Below are 16,830 nucleotides of genomic sequence, written 5' to 3'. Positions count from 1 at the left end.
TGATCATTATTTAAAAAAGATTATAAAGAATTATAATATTGATATTATTTTGCTTTTGTGTATCCCTGATATATTGGGACAATTTCTTGGATCAGTCTACAAATATTATTACCTGGTCATCAGACGCTGTGTTGCAGTTGTGTGATGTATGTACTTTCTCTACTCCAAGGGGAGCCTTTCATGAATATCAAAATACTATTAGCATGCAGTTGGTCTTCTTGCATATTAAACATTTAACTCCAAGGTGGAGAGTGGTAAAGTATAGATGTCTCCCCTCAATTCAACTCAATCACTTAAGGTTTTTCATTCTTGAACTTATTTATGAAGTTACCACATATACCCCCCCCCCCCCCCTTGTAGAATATGTGTAACTGTCCTTTCCAGTTTTGAAAAAGGAAAATGTAAGCAAAAGGGATGAGGCACTGCAACGATGCCCCATTTGTAATTCCCAAACATTATCATTGGTTTGTTTTGTTCTTGTTTATTTCCAGGCATCGGATACAGGAATAAAGGAAGATGTCACCTCCTTTATCAATGAAATCTCAACAGAGAAAAGGTAAGAAATGTGTACTATAAAGATCATAAAAGTAAATAACATATAACTTTTATATAGCGCTTAATACGATATCCCAAAGTGCTTTACAGATATGTTGTTACCTCTGTTGTCAGATCCGTGCAGCTGGCACACAATGTATGCGCTTTCTCCACTCTCTGGGGAGCATTCCAACAAGAGATCCAAGACTTACTTGCTAGGCATACTACATAGGATTTTGCATCGTACCGGGTACCCATTTAACACCTGGGTGGAGAATGGTAAACTGTGGATTGATGCCTTGCCAAAGGACACGAGGCCACTAGTGGGATTTGAACAAATGACCTTCTCATTACAAGATAAGAGTCAGAACAGCCACACCATGACAATTTTATAGATAATGAAAACAAAAACAGGTGGTGTTGAGGAGGATTGTAGTGGTAATGTTAACAATAAGAAGGGTAGATGGATAAGAAAGGTGATGGAGGAAGGGAAAAGAAGTGGAAAGGAGATGCTAATAACAATGAGAAGAGGAGTTGAGAGAAAAGAGGAATAGGAGGAGGAAGATGACCATGGAAATATTGATAATAAGAAGAGGGTAGGAGGAGAAGAAGGGAGGAGGAGGAAGAAGACGAAAAGGAGGCGGTGCTAATAATGATAATAAAGGTTCATCCATTTGTTGTTTTCTTCTCTTTTTTTTTCAGGACCAGAGACCTGTTCTTAGCTGCTGGAGGAATCACAATCTTACAGCAGATGCTAGACTTGAACAACAGCTGTTTGGTGATAAAGAATGTCTGTGACACTTTGAGGAACATCCTCTTCTACAATGATGTGTAAGATTTTTTTTTGTTCTTAATCTTTGGCAAAGAATTGGAAATGAAGAAGGAAATTAATATTAGGTACTTTTATCCTGTATGCTCTTCTTGAATTCTATGTTTTCCAATTTCCTGTCTCTCCCCCTCCCCTTCAAAAAAAAACAAAAAAACAATGCATACATGTAATTCCTTCACATTTCGAAAACCATTTTAGATTGTTTGATTTTTATTTGTTTTTTAATTTTCTTTTCATGTGAAACAACCAAGAGAAAAAAGTATTTTTAGGGTATGGATCCATGCAGCTCTTAAACCTGATAAACATTAGTTCATCCTTTGGTATGCTTTGTCTTGACTCTTCAGGAATAATCATGATTTATAATTTGTTTGTATGTTTTAATGCTACAGTGTACGAGAGAGCATACCATCAGAAGTGATTTCATCTCTCTGCAATATGATCAGTAAAGCGGATGATAACAACAAACTTCCTTTTTTACTTGCTGTTTTGGCAGACCTGGCCAAAATCAAAAGGTATGTATTCGCTTCATTCCATGTTTCATGAAACCAATGGTGACATTACATATGATGATATCAATAGTTATTGACTTGAGTTGCTCACATGAGAAACCCAAATAATAGTTTTAAAAATACCATAAAATTATGAGCTGATTTATCTATTCTGTTTCGACCAATTATGCAACAGAATCATCAGAGGGCTGCACAAAACAAATATAAAGGCAAATATTATAAAAAGGAGATGTCGCCAATTATTGTTGCAAACATGTATTTGTGTCCTCACTGTGACAAAAAATGGTTTGTGTTTTCACAAGAGCGTAACTTCAGGGGACTTATGGAAATCTCCAAGCCAGGTGTCGATCTATTGCTTGGAAGTCAAGGAGACATCTCTCTGCTATGTCTCTAATATTGTGTCCTCAGTAACAGCAATCCCTGAAAAACTAATTAACATCTGCAACTTATGAAGATGTCTCAAAGAGACTTTAAACAGCCTTTGAAACTCGAACATGTTTAAATTTCTTGCAACTTCTCAGAAACTCTGTAATTTTCAGGAGACGTCTCTGACAGAGGCCTCAATCCTAGGGTGCCAGGTGGGGGGGGGGGGTAATTGCCCTCACCCCAATAATTTCAACAACTTGAAATATGCAGTGTAAATAATAATAATAATATGCAACATTTATATATCGCTTAATCCAAATGTTTCTAAGCACTGCATACTACAAGTATTACCCCAGCTTCAGCACAGCTACCCTGATTGGCGGCTTGAGCATTCAAGGAATTCCTTCCTACGGGTACCCATTTCCTACACCTGGGTGAAGAGTGGCAAATGTAGATAAACGCCTTGCCAAAGGACGCAAGTGTTGCGGTTGGATTTGAACCCTGGACCTTGTGGGGCGAAGTCTGGAGACTTCTCCACTGAGCCACAACACCTCTAATATTTTTTTAAAGGATTGGAATGTACTATGAAGCTGTTAAACTTTTTGGCACAATACTCTGTATTTAAGATATATTTTGCACTTTTTCTTGCCCCCCCCCCCCACACCTGAAACATGGATAACACCCCTGGGGGCCGTTTCATAAAGCTGTTCGTAAGTTAAGAGCGACTTTAAGAACGACTGGTGATCCTTTCTTACACGCTAAACCATCGCCGATTCAATATACCACTTACCGCAAGAAGGGATCACCAGTCGTTCTTAAATTCGCTCTTAACTTACGAACAGCTTTATGAAACACCCACCTGGTCTCAAAAACTTCTCTGCTACCAGCAAAACATGGAGTAGAAAATGAGCCTTGTGCTTATTATTGCTTGAGTGTTGGAACGTTTTACTAAAGTCTATTCATGGTATCTTTCTAGGAATCGGGATATGCTTTATCACTATGATGGTTTACAAGCTGCTTGTAACATCCTGTGGACAGTTCGAGACGACAAGGTAAATTTATCCTAGTAGGTGAAGGATAATTTTGGGCCATCCATTTTATTTTTTACGGGACGTATTATGGTATCGGTGTCCATCCATCTGTCTGTCTGTCCGTTAACTTTTCTTTGTCAACATGATAACTTCAGTTTAACTTAACCTAGGCTCCTATAATTTGGTGTGTATGATAATAGCATGGATCCCAGGAAGCCTATTGATTTTGAGGTCAAAAGTCAAGGTCACAGTGACCTGCTTTCATCTTACCCTTCTGAAGTCCTTGTAAACGCGATAACTTTAGTTAAACTTAATCTAGGCTCATAATTTTGTGTGTATGATACAAGCATGGAAGCCTATTGATTCTGAGGTCAAAGGTAAAGTCACCACCTTCCACTTATCTTGCTTGACCAATAACCCGGGGGGGCCAGTCAAATATATTGCTGTACACACGCATGACCAAAAAGACGTGTTTAAAGGGGTGTTTTTCAGTTTGGGACGCGGGCCGCGCGTGCACTCATTAGGGGTATCAAAAACACTGATTTTCAAAAACAAGGGGTAGTTTTGAAAGACTTGTCAATGGCCAATAGCAGGGTCAAACCTATTTAGGGTGTTTTTTTTTTCCAAAGCTTATTTTTAAGACTAGCCAAATGTGTTTAGGGTATGTTTTCTTTTCCCCAGAGCTTTTTTTCCGGGGTCATATTCTGGCGACAACTTGTTTAGGGGCCAAAATGTGTAAATAAAGCCCGCGAAAAACTTGTTATGGGGGTTATTTTGCACACAGAGAAAAACTCGTTTAGGGGGTGTTTGGAAATAATTTGGCCATGCGTGTGTACAGCAATACATTTGACTGCCCCCCCCCCCCCCTCGGGCCAATAACTCAGTTTTCCGCGTTACAGGTGGGCGTATTATGTGCTTGCCCTAGCGACACTCTTGTTCCATTCTTATTTCACTTTATAAACTGCTTGAGCTATAACAATCTGTCGAGTCATTTCAATGTTTCATATGAACTATAAGACAGAGACAAATCACTTCGAAAAGTCAAACATATAGGGGGTTAAATGTATTTATATCATAGAATTGACCTTTTGACTTTTTGCTTGTATGTCTTTGTTTAGGTTGTACAGCAGACTGCCTTGCTGTTGAGGACTCTGGCAGAAGATGTTGAAGCTGTAGGGATGATGTTTAAAGAAGATATGATTCCATGCCTGGAAGGGTAAGTATTAAATAACATTTAGGACAGTGAGTTATTTGAATCCTTATTATTTGATCTTTAAATTGGCAATATCGCACAACAGTGTGGTGTGTTAAGGAAGGGTCATGGTTTTTTTTTTTTCCTCTAATCAATATCACTTTGTTAAATTTCTCTTATTTTAGGATGGGCAAATTAATTAATGAAATGTATAAATGGACTGCACTGCAGATTATATTTATTTGGTTTGGACAGGGGTGCGCGGCTGAAGGTTCAAAACCCATACCCATATTTATGGGTCATTTTGGCTAAAAAGGTACCCATTATTAGGGATTTATTAAAATTTGACAAGGTTATCACCCAAAACTGGAGGAGAATATGGACCCATGCTTAAGGGATTGGGACCATGGACCCATGTTTAAGGCCAGTATCTAAAAATTAGGGCCATGTTTAGGGATTTTCCAGCATAAAACCATACCCCATGTTTAAGTATCTCTTCCAAAAAAGCGACCCATTCGAGCGGTACATCCCTGTATGCCTAATTTTGTGAGTACCCCCCAAACCCCCCCACCCCTGGGGTCGTGTTTGTATTCATGTACTCGGTTGATAAAAGGAGTTTGCATTGTGGATGTATGCTGGTAACTTTTTCCACTGCTTTGTAGCAGTTTAACAGATAGATAGATAAATGTTGATTCTGTCTTTGAAGTGATATCAACAATTACTGACTTTCTCCAAGTTTTAAATTTATATTTTTCTGTTCTAAATGTATTTATTTTTTATTTGTAGATGCCTCATGTCTCAGAATCTCTCAACACAAACCAAAGATGAATGTTTCCCTCTAATTGACATGATTGACCAGTATGAAATTAATGAAGCATCTTATACACACATCAAGGCATCTCTCCCCCAGTCAGAATTGAGTGTCCCTAAAACCCATCCAATGCCCCAATCAAATGGCAGTAATAAGACTCTTCCATTCAATGATGGGGGTGAGGAGGAGGATGACTTTGATGACATGCCTTCTCTAGAAGAAGATGAAGTGGAGATTGTAAAGTAAGTTGTTTACATTCCTATTTCACAAAACTCTGATGATAACAATATTACAATGTTATGATCGAATGAATGGTACTTGCCATTAATGTTTTTCATGTGTTATTGATTACAAGCTGTATGTGAATTCACCCAGGTTAATATACTGCCAATGGAAAGAATGGGAGATGTGTGTTGTTAGCAGACATTGCATGCTTTGACATGACATTGGAAATATTGCCAGGATGTGATATTGCTGTACTAGGTGTATGACTTTATAATGTCCACATGCAAGAGTATAGTTACCTGAAAGTTTCTTTTTATTCATTGAATGTAGGTCATGGGTAAAACCCTGCGAATCTGCTTTATATGTCTAAATGTTTTAAGAACTTCGATACCAGTATTTTATGTCACTGATTTTTAAGAATTGTTCGCTGGCTTTTCTTCAACCATGCAGGATATATACACTCTGTTTGCATCATTCCTATATTGAATATGATTATATGAACATAACTTGATTTACACTGTTGATATGTCAGTATATTTGTTTGTTTTGTCTTTTGTTAGATGTCACCCAAAGATATTATGGTCTCAGCATGCAAACTCGGTTCTTCTCAGCATCCAAGTTCAAGACATCAAACATCCTAATGTCAGTGTCACAACAAGCAGTATTTCATTCAGGTAAATTAAATAAATGTGATAATAATAATAATGTGCAAAATTTGTATACCACTTAATACAATGTTGCATTGAAGGAATATTTGTCTACTAGGTACCCATTCACTTACACCTGGGTCTGGAGTAGCAAATGTAGATAAATACCTTGCCAGCGGAAGTAAGTGCCGTGATGGGATTTGAATCCTAGACCTTGTGGTTCAAAATCTGTGGTGGATTTATCCAATGAGCCACAGTACCTCTCGAAATCAAGAATATATTTTAAGAAAAATATATTAGGATGAGTTGATGGGGATTAGATGAAAATTCAAAATGTTTATAAAAGGGATGCTCCAGGCTGAAAATAGTATGATTTGAACAGATAAAGAAAAATCAGACAAACAAAACACTGAACATTTGATCAAAATCGGACAAGGAATAACAAAGTTATCGTATCTTAAGAATTTGCATTATTCCGGTGAAACAGTTCTAGGCATGTCTTCATGAATATTAAATTAGCAAACTGATGATGTCATATCCCCACTTGCTCTTTTGTATGTTATTGTATGAAATTAGGTTTATTCATTTTTTTACCTCCAAGAATAAAATAAAAATTAGATAACTGATTCATGCATTAGATATTTATTGCAGCAACTTCTTTCATAAGAAGGGAGACAAACACTATATATACAATATGAATATTTTCAGCCCAGAGTATCCCTTCAAGGGTATAATTAATGGTAGTGTGTTATGAAACCTGCAGACAAGACTATGGAAAGCAGGATGGTTATCAATGAAGGGTGATGGCAGCTCCTGTGCTTGTTCTCAGCTAGTAATCTTTTAGAAGGAGACTGCAACCCATTCAGATTTATCTGCCAATTGCATGCTGAGTGACAAAAAAAAATTATCTACTGTTTTTCAATGTGATTCAGACAGTCGATCCCGTGAACATTTCGATTGTTACTTAGTAATTTCTTTTTTTTCTTCTTTTTTTTTCCTTCTAATTTTCTGACTTATTCAGTGCAATTGTAGAACATACAGAGTATGAGTTTGAGTTTGATCTATTTAGCAGAGTAGACAGTACTAACTACACCATGGTATCAGCTGGAAGAGAATTCCTTATCACACTTTACAAAGAAAGCATCGGTATCAAATGGACTAGACTCACACAAACAAAAACAAAGGTTAGTCATAGGGTAAAGTATATGAGCAAAGGGTGATATAAAAAAATATTCAATGATATGTCACAGAGTTACAGCGGATATTATTTTAGAAATTAAACACGTTCAGTTTAAAGTAATCAAAAGTTGGGATTGCTAGCTGCATTAACGTCAAAAGTCAGAGGCACATTTTTCACTCAAGAATCCCGCAAGCGAAATTTCCTTATTGACTTACACTTTATCATAGATAAAACAATGAGGAATGCAGGAAAGCCACTATGAAAAGATGCATAGGGCCTATATAGCAGGATTCCTGCTAACAGACATGGTATCTTAGATTATTGAATAAATAAAAGATTTTTTGCATCATGCAGTTGATATGGATGATGGTGATGATGATGATGATGATGATAATGGTGATGATGATGATAATGATGGTGATGATGATGATGGTGATGATGATGATGTGATCATTACAACATATTGATGATTTTTATTTTTCTAAATGCTATGCACTTCAAAGTACATCTTTAAAAGCAGGATCATTTTTATCTAGAAAAGAAATAAAGCAATGTGTAAGAACAAAAAAGGTTGAGATGAAACAACAATTCAAGAAATTAATAGGACTACATGTATCAATCCATACTTCATTATCTACTTACAACATTTTGTGCTCATGAAACTGAAAATGTTTGATGTTCTATTTTTTCTCCCAGATACCATACATTAGTGTAGACTTTGAGAGATGGCAGGATGATGAGGACGCTGAGAACTCAAATAGAATACCTCATAGTAAGTGTATCAATGAACTCATTGGAAAGCCAAGCCCACACCAACTACAAATCAACTTGAAGCAGATAATAACCAAAGAAATATAACACTTTGAGGGGCACTCCAATTTGGAAAGGGTAGGGATGTGTGGCCCCAAAATCTGAAATTGTACCCTGATGAACTGAAGTTGCTTATAGAATATGGGGCTTAAAAACTGAATGGCCTCTGCAAATGGGGTTGCTTTGGAACTGGTATTAACATGAAATGGTCTTGAGAACAGATGCCTGAAATGAGGGGCTTGGGGCCTGTCTCATGAAATGAAATGATATTGAGAGTCTTAGGAACTGACTAACCATGTCAATGGAGTAGCACTGCCGCCTGCACCTAGGTTGGTACAAACGAGGGGAATAAGTCTTGTGCGTTATTGTTCAGATTGGAGTGAAGTAAGGAAGGTGCTTGCATTGGGAAAGAACCCTTGGAACCGAATCTTTAAGTTTTGGGGTTTACAAAATGAGGGATAAAACCAGAGAATGAGAGATTTCAACTGCATACTTTAGGGATGGAGGAAAATGTTAGTAAATGACAAAGGGTGAAAAAAAATTGTAATTGGGAATGGCTGGCAAAACGTGAAATGGGGGACTTATGGGCCACACTGCTATAATACGTGAGTGTCCCCTCCCCCCCCCCCCCCAACCAGGACAGTGATGATTGAGTAGACGCTATTCAAATCACTGTTCTGTGTATCATCTTGAGACAATAGTGTCAAAATGCTCTCCAAGCGGCTCCATAAGAGTCTCAAATGCATTTTTAATTTTTTTTTATAGCTTCCAAGAAGACGTCATACAAACTACTGGAGCCAGGGGAGGAAGAATCAATTGAGTATCATAGCGGGTCAGAAAAGGAGGAGGATGAAGATCTGTCGGACTTCTCGGGAGACGAGTTTGACAAAGCTTTTGAGGACGCACCGACACCGTCATCACGGAGTGATACAGACATTGGTCAGAGTAGCTGAGGTAGTGCTTGTCTAGTGTGGCAACAAGGAATGGGTTACTCACAATAACATGTCACAGTGCATGAAAATAAAGTCTTAACCATCACAAGCTCACACCCATTTATGACCACAATTCCATCAAAAAATAACACAAATACATAAGCTGTGCATTGCATCTGCACTCAGAGACCAGTGGATCTCTAGCTTGAATACAAAAGCAGATTACAAACAAGTGCATTATGGGTGTTAAACTGCTTTGCTATCAACCAACCAAGATGCAGTATACAGCCTATTGGAGCATTGTTGCCCAGTCGATTAGTCTCCGGACAAGGCAAGGTGTGTTTTCCTTCAGCAAGAAATTTACCCACATTGTGCTGCACTCAACCCAGGTGAGGTGAATGGAAACCCAGCAGGATTAATTCCTTTAGTGCTCCGAGCACCCTAAACAGCTGGAGTTATAGCCGGGGTAATATATAGTATGCTTTTGAATAGGCAACAAACCTAGTTCCAAAAGAAACTGATCAAAGTTGTGTAATAACTTGGAAGTTTGTTTAATCACATCTCATTTTCATTGGTCTTTCTTTTGCCATTTGTGACTTTGGATTCTCAAACCAATTAAGGTGAGGGGCTATAGCCTCTCTGTGATTGAAACAATCTCTTAATTATTGAAGTGCTTAGCAATGATTATTGAAGCTAGCCTGTGTAAAAATATTCTTCATTTTGATTGAGTGGAATTTGTGCAGTGCCCTTGTAAAAGTTTGATCAGTTTCATTTGGAACTCAGTGCCTCATAACTGCTATATATTATTATTATTGTATGGATCATGTATGCCTGTGGGAATTGCAATGGCCCTATTAGTTTTTAGGCAATGGAGGTCAAAGGTGCAAGGCCAGAGGTCATTATACATACCTTACAATGTACTGTTTTTTATAACTCAAGAACTTCAAACTTGGCTCATGTTTGCATATTAATGTGATGGTGATTAGATAAGTTTTGCAGGTCACAAAGTCGAAGGTTCCTGGTCACCAAGATCATTATATACCTCGAAATGCCTTGTACTTGTGATAGCTCATTAACCATTTGAAGTATCTACTTCAAAATTGGAAGATGTATGTGTATTGGAATGACAATGATTAGATTAGTTTCGGGGAACATAGGTCAAATGTCACAGAGGTCATACATCCTAAAATATATCATTTCCATGATAATTCAAGGACTATTTGAAGGAATAACTTCAAACTTGTTTTATGAATGGAAGCATATACATGTAGGAATGACAATGGTCTTGAGTTTTGGGGAATGGCTTTTTTTATTTTATAATTTAATCTGTGTGATTAGACTACTTTGATGATTGCATAAATCAGAAAAAATATGCAATATATAGTTCAGATCTGGCAATAGCGGAGGCATAAATTTTGACTGTGTGCAGTCAAGAATCCATCTCGGGTGTTGCCTATTGGAGAGAGCTAACGACTTCCATTTGTCAAAAAAAAATACACTGGGAAAAAAAATGCAATAACTCTATTCCGTCTGATGCATATTTTTCTTGCTTCTTTCTATAGAGTTTAATCCTATTAACAGAATAATTTGAAAATAGAACATTTCTTCTACTTTTCCCATAGATTTATGGATGAACTATGAACATAATAAATTTGCTCTATGAAGTATTGCTTTGTTAAACATTACCAAAATGAAATTGAAAGATATTGTTATTTCCCAATAAATTTCAATCTCTTACCAGTCGGGCTCAATCAATGAGAAAAAAAAACCTTCAACCCCCAAATATTTCAACCAATGATTTTCTCAGATTTAAATAGTATATAACCTCTGGAATAACAACATACTACAAATTTTGAAAATCTGTGGTTTTAAAAGTTATTAATTGGGTTGAAATAATCATCTCTTTTCAATTTTTGCTCTCTATATTCCTTCTTATCAAGTTTTGTAATCTTAGGGCAAAAAAAGAAATAAATAGAGCCACTGCAGGTACTTGAGGTATCTCCATCTGGTTAAAAAATTGATGAAACATTAAATCCTGGCTATACTAGATGTACAGTATGTAATCATGCATTCAACACACTATCCGAAATGTGTGATAAAATGCAATATTTTCTTATGGGGTAATTTGCACTCATTTTGGTTACTTAGGTGAAATAGGAATGCTTGGGGGGAATTCACAAATGATTTAAGTATGACTTAAGAGTCGCACTTGAAAGCTGACACGTACATGATATGCAACGCACTATCTTATTGATCAATACGCAGTAGTACACGTTCTCTTGGCATGATCTGACCAATACTGTCATGCCTTTTATACCGCATGCAACAAGGCATTTATGTGCGACTCACAGTCAAACTTAAATGTTTGTAAAACACCCCCCAATTTATGTAGGTAGTCCAGACTGTTATATTAATCTCAAGATATCTGATTTTACTCATAGTTATATGGATGAATTATGAACCCCTTTATTGTGATAAGAATTATTTCTGTGATGAAGAAATCACCAGATTTAAATTCATAAATTGCAATTGAATTTCAACTTACATAGCAAAAGTAAACACTTGTGAAATTGAAAGATGCATTCATTGAATTTGAACAGTTTGTCATTTTCAGAATTCAAGAATGTGAAGAAATGCCATTTTCTCAAGAAATGAGAGGGAGCTTTGCGTAAAAATATTTCTAGTATTAAAAAATTACAATATTAGATGATTCTTTTTGTGAAACATATATTGTTTCAAAATATAATCAAAATAATAACTTCCTTTTATATAGCTATTACATTGGGACTATGTCTCTATGCACTTTTATATGTATGTCATCAGTACCCCTACAATATACTCAAAGAATTTTGTCTTGCCTGCACAACACACATGAAATGCACAAAACAGAGACAAATCATCTAATAATGATTATGATATTTTGATTTTATATAACCTATTATACATTGGAACGATGTCTATAAACGCTTTACAGATATATGAGACCAGCTACCCCAAACCAACAAAAAGTTGTCAGGAAAGGTTCTCTGTAAATAGCCAAAATAGTAATTGGTCTTGTTATGATATGCAACAAATAATTGAACAAATAACTGACAGAATCTATTTGGATTGTTTTTTTTGTTTTTTTCATTTACAGGTAAACAGATCATACACTAAACAAAAAAAAATTATCTTACATATCTTGAAGAGTCAGTTGAAAATGAAAAAAATCCATCCATAATTTATTGTTCGAAATAGACATGAAATGAAATACTCCGAAAATTTGCGTTGCCCAATTGATCGTGGGCCCGGCAGCCGCTGTGCAGCGCCAGATCGACGAGGCTCTATCCCTTTAATCGTTGAACGCCAAACAGGGTAGCAGCAACTCCCATCTTTTAACGTCTTTTGGTCTGACGCGGCCGGGGTTTGAACCCCTGACCTCCCGGTTGTGAGACGGACACTCTACCAACTGAGCCAACACACTGAGTATTTCTGAATTATGTCCTGTATTATATCCGTATAATGTCCACATTGGTTGGCAACGATTCCTTAGATTAACGTCCACAATGCTGGTGATGATGAAATTGATTTTTGAAACGCGATGGATGATTACGGTCACTGAAGTGAGTTGAAATATCCCTGAAGATGAAGTTGATGATTAACAGTTGATTTCAGCAATCCATGGGTTAAAATGTTCTTTAGAACAGGATGATCTTGATGAAAACTGAGAATTCCACTCTCAAAATTACTGCAAACAGTTCATTTATGGTGTGCAAATAATTTCCACAGAAGTTAATGCTGTATTTCACATAAAAGTGAACAATGCTTTTACATGAAGAGGGGCATGACACTCTGGAAATTTATATATATAAGCTGGCAGTTTCTTCAAGGACATCATCAAATCAGATCAGAACTCAGAGTGTCATGCCCCTCTTCATGTAAAAGCATTGTTCACTTTTATGTGAAATACAGCATTAACTTCTGTGGAAATTATTTGCACACCATAAATGAACTGTTTGTTCTGGAAGCTTCTAGTATTGTCTTTAAAAAAAATATTCTCCTTTCTAGAGCAATCCTAATTCTAGAAGACTCTTGAATGACCTCAGAGAAATTAACAATGTTAACAACATAGCTATTCATATTGTCCTTTTCCCTGGCTGGCCTTCTATTGTAAGTTACAGAAATACCAGACATTCTGGAATATTCCTACTATACAATGAACTTCCTTAGAGAAAAAAAACTAGATAAATTAATGTGCATGTAATTTCTCTTACAATTCTTATACATAACAGTCTTCAAAAAGTAATAGTTAAAAAAATTAGCTTATAAGAAAAAAATTATTCTTCTCCTTCATACTGTTAGAGAGAAAACAAGATACAACAGATCCACCGATGTGTTGGCTCAGTTGGTAAAGCATCCATTTCACAACTGCGAGGTCAGGATTTCAAACCCCAGCCGCGTCAAACAAAAAAAATTAACTGATTTTTTGTCTCGCCTACAAAGGCGCTGTTTATCCGATGGCAGCAGAGGTGTCAGCATTGAAATCTTAACCAAGATTAAGTTTTTTAAATGTCATCACAACTTAGAAAGTATATAGACCTAGTTCATGAAACATGGACTTAAGGGTACTTAAGGCGTTCCACTTGCTTGTTTAAGAAATGTAATTGTTAATTAATTTTTATTGGAGAAAAGGGGACTCTTGAAAACATAATGATCTGTATTTGATTTCTCTTTTTTTTTTTAATATTGTCAAGGGTAGTGTAAAAATAATGATATGGGTATATGTTACAAGAATACATAATCAAAATGTTGAATCATGGGTAAGGATTTAGGAATTACACGAGTAGATTAAGCTTTTCTAATGAATGTGGTATAGTTGCTTCAAAGATAAATGCCAATTGTGGTGATGTTTCAAATGAGTTTGTATAGGATCCAATAAATGACCACCCAAGTATCTGTATGTATGATTGAAATATATGTGCCAAAGTATTCTGTAAGAAATTGTGTAGTGGCTGAGAAATTAATTAGTGAAATACACATGATATCGGGGCAAGTTGTCAGGTCTTTTTCCAAGCAATAATAATACACTACTCACGTGTTCTTATCCGTGTTAGCGATCTACAGAGTGATTGTTTTTCAGCTTTGATTTCAGTGTGTGTAACTGTACCAGATCTAGTTGTATGATAATATTCTGACAATCAACCTTGATTTTAAAGATTTAATTTCTCATGATAATAGTGCTTTCTGCAACTATTTTCATTTATCTGTAGGATCGAATGAAAATTGCCACCCAAGTGTTTGTATGTATGAATCAACGTTATGATCCTGTTAGTAAATCAGAAGATTGCTCAGTAATTAAGTTTTAAAAAAGGCTGGCATTTCATCAATAGCTCTTTTTCAAGCTGTTATTAGTATCTGTGCCTACACATGCTTATTTGTTTTGCAATTGTACTTGGTTTTCAGATTATTTTTATTATTTCACAGCATCTGGCTTGCTCAAAGGGGAAGTCCACCCCAAAACAGAATTGGGTGAAAAAATTAAAATCAGACCAGTCTATTGCTGAAATTTCCATCAAAATTGGATACAAAACCAGAAGGAAATTTGACAAAAACCGAGGAAAGGAGGAAGGAATTTCTTCCTTAAGATTTTTCCCTGATTAAAGATAAATAACAGTTGTGGTAACGATCTCAAAATGAGTCTGAACAGAATCCAATGAAGTTACCCTCAAAGTGTTTGTATATGAAAAAATATGTGCCAAATAGCTCTGGAAGAAAATGTGTAATTGCTGAGAAATGAGCAAAATAAGCATGGAATTCCATCAAATGTCAGGTAATTTTCGAAGCAGTATTAATACACTGTCCCACATATGCTTTTCTGTGTTAGTGATCTGATCATCAGAATGATCAATTTTGAGCTAAGATTTCATGATTTTACAAAGATAAGCTTACATTAATGTACCAGATCTAGATGTATGATAATATTTTGACAACCTTGATTTAAAAGACTTTCTTAAGAAATAATTGTTTGCTGCAATTACTGGTCATTTTGCCTCCGACAAAGATTCTGCTAGGATCGAAAGCTTAGGCCCCTTTTTGACTTTCTAATTTACTCCATTGGCTCTCTTTTATTAGATAAGCAGTTTTCAGCAGTTTCTTTTTGCCAAAATGGTATATGGGTTAAATAATCAGTTAGACCAAATGGTTAGAAGATACAAGCCTAAGATATATTTTATACTATGTGAACTGTTTCCATGAGTACTTGTGTGTGATGATTGGGTGCCCATGATTATGTTGCCAGTAGAGCACCTATCTTCTTTTTTATGAGGTTAATCACTTTGCCATTTGCGATCTAAGTTTCTTTTTGCAGCTTGTTGTACAGTTGTACAGTTTTACATGACAATACAGAAATTAAAGTTTTTTATGTTTACATACAGTTCTCTTTGGTACTTGTATGTTTGTTGTATTGGGAATTTTCATAGTAGCAGTAAACATAGAAGTACACTATTTGAAATGTCAATGATAATCCCATTGATGTTGAGTGACTATACATTAGCATTATGAGGGATTGTGGTATTTAATGATTGGCAATTTCATGGTACCAGACAATTAAAGGAGATAAAGGGAGATAGAGGGGGTGGGGGATGAGGGAAGGTGAGAGAGAGTGAGACAAGGAAAAGAAATGGAAAGGCAATGGCCTGTATTCTGAAGTCCGCTTTAATTCTTTTCTGAAGTTGCGATTTAACTATGGATAGCCAATTGTGACATAAATCTCTAAAAGTAGAGGTTCAACTTATCAGCCAATTTGACTTGTTCTTAACTGTCTGAGAAGGATTAATAAGGTAGTTGTCTTCACCAGTAAAGAATTCGGAAGGAGAATGGTCACCATAAGAAACATATGTTTTAAAAAATTGACATTTTGGCTATCCATAATTTCAACCTGACTTCCGAATACAGGCCAATGGGCCTAAATGAAAGAGGGATGGGAAGGAAACAAATCAGAGAGGCCTGAGGATAAGGTAGGGGGAATATTGTGTGGGTAGTACAGTGTGTACATGTTCTTGGTTTTCTGAATAGGGTTTAGTAAATCTAGAGAAAGTCACTGTCAGTTAAATTGCATTTTATGTATTTTTTAAAAGTATGTTTGCAAGAGAGGTTGCTGGTACCAATAATTGACTTGTACCAGTCCCCCCCCCCATCCTTTTCTTTCATTTTCTCCTTCATTCTTTTTTGTACTCGGTCGTGAAAATTTCAGGGTGTCCGATGCCCCCGCACCCCCCCCCCCCTGCATAGGTACTCCATGCGGTGTTTCCACTCTTCCCGAAATTTGGGAAATTTCAGGAAATTATTACTTTTTCCAGGAAAGGTTCGGGAAATGAAAAAATTCCAGGATATTTCGGGAAATCCGAAAATTACAATAAAAAACAATTAAACGTACCGGTAGCACCTATTAATATTCATGTTATATTTACATAATTTGTTACCATACATAGGGTCTATGCATAGCTCAAAATTTTCCGCTCGCGCTCCCACGCTCACATTTTGTTGTTCCTAATCCTATTTTTAAAGAGGGTGTGAACAAAAAAATGCTAAATTCCCTGATTTTGGCAACCTGGACCAAATTTACGCTCGCTGTATTATTGCCCACTTTTTGTTTAAAATCAAACTTAAAAATTCCAGGAAATATCTATGAATTTCAGGAAATTTGTGATTCAGTTTCGGGAAATTTATTTTGGAGCTGTGGAAACACTGACTCCATGCACCTGTTACGTGCTCCAAGCCAAGCCG

General features: G+C 36.3%; 1 protein-coding gene across 1 annotated transcript in view; it reads left to right on the top strand.

Moving 5' to 3' along the window:
• The window catches only part of LOC129268872 (uncharacterized), a 57,441-nt gene extending 45,221 nt beyond the window's left edge, over positions 1-12,220 (top strand). Inside the window, exons 37-46 of the mRNA XM_064095383.1 lie at positions 492-556; positions 1,237-1,365; positions 1,753-1,875; positions 3,215-3,290; positions 4,388-4,485; positions 5,248-5,514; positions 6,058-6,171; positions 7,166-7,328; positions 8,021-8,096; positions 8,900-12,220. Coding sequence (XP_063951453.1) covers positions 492-556; positions 1,237-1,365; positions 1,753-1,875; positions 3,215-3,290; positions 4,388-4,485; positions 5,248-5,514; positions 6,058-6,171; positions 7,166-7,328; positions 8,021-8,096; positions 8,900-9,087 — 1,299 coding nt within the window. The 3' untranslated portion in view covers positions 9,088-12,220. The remainder of the gene's footprint in view (positions 1-491; positions 557-1,236; positions 1,366-1,752; positions 1,876-3,214; positions 3,291-4,387; positions 4,486-5,247; positions 5,515-6,057; positions 6,172-7,165; positions 7,329-8,020; positions 8,097-8,899) is intronic.
• Positions 12,221-16,830: the final 4,610 nt, after the last annotated feature.

The sequence above is a fragment of the Lytechinus pictus genome, chromosome 2 (assembly GCF_037042905.1).
Source record: "Lytechinus pictus isolate F3 Inbred chromosome 2, Lp3.0, whole genome shotgun sequence".
NCBI lineage: Eukaryota > Metazoa > Echinodermata > Echinoidea > Temnopleuroida > Toxopneustidae > Lytechinus > Lytechinus pictus.
The sequence above is the reverse complement of the archived record's forward strand: the minus strand, read 5'-3'. Positions and strand labels throughout refer to the sequence as shown.